The following is a 5,079-nucleotide window of genomic DNA, read 5'->3' on the forward strand; positions in this document are numbered from 1 at the left end:
CTGACAGCTCTTTGCAGTAAACCCTGTGAAGATGAGTGATGACTGCAAGGTTATAGAAGAGGTTATCGCAAACTCTTCACTGTCCATCTCACTTCATGTGGACTACACTTGAGATGTGACCCTAATGCAGCAGTACTTAAGGTCGTACTTTCCTCTTTTTGTCTTACTCTGGAGTTGCAGTCTTTCATTTGCAGTATGTGTAATTAAAAGACAGAAGATTGACAAAAGTTTTACAGGTTATCATCAGCATGTATTTTGCACATTTAAAACCATTATTAATGACACTATCTAACAGTGTGGCAATATCACAACAGATATAAACAACAAACAAAAATCAGCCGTCTCAATCCAGATTTGCAAAAAGGTTCTTTAATAAATAGCAGCAAACAGGCTGACTTTAAAAACATCAGTAGCTCTTCTGGGCAAATATGTAAGACAATAAGCCACCGGAAGAGCTATACTATCACTTTGTTCGCTGTGGAATATGATCACCATTTCTAGATACAACAAGCACAGGTTACAAAGAGGGTGCTGAGAGGATTTTAATTCACACCTTGCATAAGTAATGAACATGTATGAAGGTCCTTTTTGTGGAGAATTTGAAACTGGTCGATGCAATTGTGACAAACTCAAAGGAGGGAAAAATCTGTTTGAAATGGTTGGACAAGCAATGTATCGTTTTGATCCCATAGATAATGCCAGAAAACATTAAGCCTTGCCCCAACCCCCCCAAACATCCGGAGTAAACATTCCACAAACACAAGGACAGACCAGGAAGTCCTTGGAGGGATCTAGACACACTGTGGGGTTATCAGCTCATCCCACATTTTCTCTCTCCGTGGCTACGGTGAGTGGTGATGGCTCTCCGTTTTTACATTTTCTAAGTGACAACCACTGGAGGTTCTGTTGTGCTTCTAGGGTCATAATGTCCATGCCTTGTTGTCTGTTCATTGCCCCATTGTTTCCATTTGTGGCTTTCTTTGGACTGCTACTGTAGAAACAGTATACTAAAAGCCATGACGACACAGCAGCAAGCCACCCAGGGACTCTTCCGCTCACCTGAAGAGGAGAACTAAATTTCAGGGCTACATTGTTTAGCAACATTTCATTGATAGGAGAAAAAAAATTTATTAATGTAAAAACAAGAAATATAGAGCAATCATTGGCTTACCTATCCTGGCACACTTCCAGAAAATCCCTAGAAGCCTAAAAGGTAAAATAATTCGAGAAATTACAAGCAGGAACAATTACCTTATTGTTTTATTGCTTCATAAATTTAATTTGCCTTTTACTGCAACAAAACAGAAAGACAGGAAGGGCTCTGTTGTGGTGATATTAAGAGTTAAACATAGTATTTCTGTAAGTAAGCCTGTGGTATTTATGTCAAGGTGGTAGCTACAGTAACTGCTAGTCAGACTCCTGTCAAAATTTTACAAGAGGACTGAGCTCATTCCTACAAAACCAAGCAAGCCATCGGTTGAGAGAGGGACAGCAGGCAAGTCTTATTATCTCTGGTAAAAGCTGAGGCTAATGTGGCATTCCAGGCTTTCACTTTTCTGATGAGTTTGTCGGCCTTTGTGAGAGTGTGTGTCTGCGAATATACATGTTTAAAAAGCTAACTTTATTCAACTTCCAAACCGACCAGATGGTGTCAGCAACCCATTGTAGAACTTTTCTTTTATTGACTTAAGACGAGTTACATTTTCTACAGGATAATGTACAGATGTTTTTCTCTACAAAACATACATTCTTGCCCTCTCATGTCTTAGTCAACAAATCAATGAAGAGGGAAAAACTATTAAATCATCCCATCTGCTACACTAAGTGTCATGGGTTTGTCTGAAGAGGATGTCCCTCCCTGCTCCAATGGTGTGTTTGTGAGAGGAGTGTGTAAGCAAATGTGTGAGAGTGTGTCTGGCTGTCCCTGAGCTGTGCCAGACGTTTTAGAAGTGAATCATGAAGTTTGTATATCCAAGAAAAACAATGATCCAGTGAATATGAACATGTAGGCCTTCTGATACTTCACTTGCTTCAATTAAGAGCTTCATGTTAGCTGAAGTGTCATTTAGGCAAGTGTCCGTAGAAGCTACAGTGAGTTACAGTAGGATGGATGATTTTAAATTCAAGGGTTTATACACCAAAAGCTCAGCTTTATCACAGACCATTTATTGTTGGTAAAATTTAGTTTTATTACTACAGAAATAAATGGCTCTAATACTTGTTGAAATTGTGAACTAATGTTGAACTTGAAAAAAAAGTTGGTGACAGGACCTTGAAGGACAAAGCAGAATGTATAGCACTTACATAAAACGCATATCATTTGTGTGTCATGCGATTGCCTTTAGCATTGTCAGTGAATACTGACTGAAATTACAGGGGCCATAATGTGATCTTTTTCAATGTCCTTATTACACCCTAAGGCTTAGACTTCAATGATTAGTGTATTAACACCCCAATGATTTGGTTATGCAGCTTGATATAACATGGTCTCCCATTAAAAAAAACAAACAAATGCGGGTATTTGAGGGGCAAATTAAAAACTTCCATTGCAGTGTCGTTTTTTTTTAAGTATGTGAAATAGTATCTGATCATACCCGGTCTTGTTCTTGTCTAGCAGGCTGGGAGCCAGCGCTCTGATGTAGGCACAGGTACAGATCAGGAGGAGAATCACTGTCAACAGTGACTGGAAGTTGAAAATTGCCGACTGCAAGATGAAAGATAATTATATATTTAGTACAGACATGATCTTGTGCAGCTTATCAACAATAAGTCATATACAAATTTAAACCACAGACCTCGCTTCAGTTGATTTTCTGTAACACTGATGTAATGTTTGTCAAAAGGAATGTTGTTGTACCAGCTGTTCATTTTTCTATGTGACAAGAAGTGGGCTGGCTCAATGCCAGACAGGGGAAGCATGTTTTTCCTTAGAGTGCGAGTCAAAATGATCCTTCATATTAATTTACAAGTTCAACCATCTTCCTAAAAAGGTATTGTGGCTTTAGAAAAATCTAACTCTCATACTGACATATTCAATAACAGAGACCCAAGAGTGCTCTGCCTGGCTTTAAGCTACGTAACTTATTTTGGCTACAAGCTATATTTTTGCATTTCCATTGTCAAAAATTGTGGATGGTACCAATGTAACCACTCAATTCCATCCTGTTTTTTTCTCTGTTACCCCTGTGTTGTATCTAGCACACAGATCAGATACTAAAAGGCGGAGTTAGAAAAACTGCAGGTGAAGAGGAAATGTAGCGAGAGCTGGATGGCGCAGTGAGGAATGAAAAGATTTTTCATCTAGTTTCTGGCTGCCAATGGCTTCGATTGCATGTCCGAGCAATGCAGGAGGACATGTAAAAAGTAAAAACAACATGCTACTTATGTGGTTGACGTGGCTCTTACGATCCGGTAAGGGTCCAGTGTGCAGTTGAAACAAAAAACAAATCTAATGTTGAGCTGCACATCTGTATTGGTACGAAAAGGTACTATGCGGAAAGTGTTTGATTGAAACATGGCTACCACTGTTCTAATGTGTAGTGAACTGAACTGCTGGGTGGAAATGAGGCTGTAGGACCCCACTTCATTACAAACTGACTTGGGTGTTTGTTATTTTGTGCATTAAAAGGTATATTTTTCCATCTTATCACCTATGTGTCTGCTGATGCTTCTGACATGGTAAGAACTCCAAATGAAGATGATAATGAAATCATAGTTCTCCCACTACATTGGCTAAATCATTCCATACCTATGTGGGTATACATTTGTGTTCCTGTGGTTATACAGATATGTCATATACAGTTAGGAAACAGTTAAAACTCTAAATCTACAATATACTGGAGTGGCGCTTAGTTAGCCAACAATAATGGATATCTCACACACAGATGCTCAAAGATTTAATCAACTACTTGCGTCACTCTAAAGCTCCCAAGGGGACATTCTGTTTACTTATAGAAATATACGCATTAATCCAGAGACTGACTCAGTTAATGTATTATCATTCTGGGATGACCTCAAATGCACACTTTACAAGAGAAATCTAGCAATCACCTTTAAAATATTATAGGCAGATACTCCTAACATGGTGATTGACACACCTTTTCAGGATAATTGGACAATTGTATGCATTAAAAAATATCTTATTAATCAACAAACATTAATTTCTAAAATGTTACTATTGGGAAATACTTACATTATAGCATTACATTTTTTTGAAATATATGTGTTTTGTACGTTGTTATGTACATAGCCTATGATTTCCTGCGTGTACCCATCTTTCATGGCTGTTTGTTGTTGCTACTAAATTACATGTTTTATTCAAGAAGAAAGTTTTAATAAGTTGCTTGTACTTAAAAATTTCCGTCAAATAAGGTATCCCGGGACCTACCAAGTTACTTAGATTCGTGTTATCTAAGGTTTAAAATATTCCCGTTAATATGCTTAGAAACAACAACCTCGTAATGCCAATCCACAATGTGTTGCCACACACACACTAAAAAAAGTCCCTCTGAACTAAAGTGCAGATACGTGGCACACACCTTAAAACATTGCGATGCTTGCTTCGTACATAATTAATGTGATATATTTAACCTTTGTTGTAAATAGACTCGCATTGACACCGCAACTTAGCTTTACTTGCTGAAATAAAATACATTATAATTACAGAAACATACATGCGCTAGCTAAATTGACCAGATAGCTTTTAGCCCATTTAGCTATCTAATGCTAGCGAGCTAGTTTAGCATTTACTACACGTCCTGCTTTACACCGAATACTAACATTCGTTGTTATCAAAGTGTATTTCCGACACATATATTATGTAGACTGTGTGTTAATGATTATGCTCAAAATACGATGTACAAGAGCAGAAGCACTTGATTAAGACAAAACAATCTTACCATATTTGTTGTGAGTCAAAGCCACATCACACTTCCTACCCTCTGGAACGTACGTAACGTAACCCCAAAGAGGTTTACGTAACGTCATTACGTACGACGCCGCGAAACGTCTTTTGCTGATTGGCTGAGAGAACACAGTAGTTTAAGGTTGACATTTCTGTCAAAAAGCCGTCAACAAAGA

General features: G+C 38.1%; 1 protein-coding gene across 1 annotated transcript; it reads right to left on the minus strand.

Moving 5' to 3' along the window:
- Positions 1-324: 324 nt before the first annotated feature.
- Positions 325-4,957, minus strand: tmem167a (transmembrane protein 167A). The gene is made up of 4 exons (XM_083912320.1): positions 4,899-4,957; positions 2,595-2,704; positions 1,172-1,206; positions 325-1,059 (listed from the first exon to the last, which is right to left on the minus strand). The coding sequence occupies exons 1-4, from the start codon at positions 4,899-4,901 to the stop codon at positions 989-991; spliced, it is 219 nt and encodes a 72-aa protein (XP_083768446.1). The 5' UTR covers positions 4,902-4,957; the 3' UTR covers positions 325-988.
- Between the last annotated feature and the right edge of the window lie 122 nt (positions 4,958-5,079).

The sequence above is a fragment of the Echiichthys vipera genome (genome assembly GCF_963691815.1).
Source record: "Echiichthys vipera genome assembly, chromosome: 4".
NCBI classification, from domain to species: Eukaryota; Metazoa; Chordata; class Actinopteri; order Perciformes; family Trachinidae; genus Echiichthys; species Echiichthys vipera.

Coding starts and splice junctions, on each gene's coding strand:
- tmem167a (XM_083912320.1), bottom strand. Junction 1,207..2,594: donor CTAGACAAGAACAAGACCGG/GTATGATCAGAT, acceptor TTTACCTTTTAG/GCTTCTAGGGATTTTCTGGA. Junction 1,060..1,171: donor CTGGAAGTGTGCCAGGATAG/GTAAGCCAATGA, acceptor TCTCCTCTTCAG/GTGAGCGGAAGAGTCCCTGG.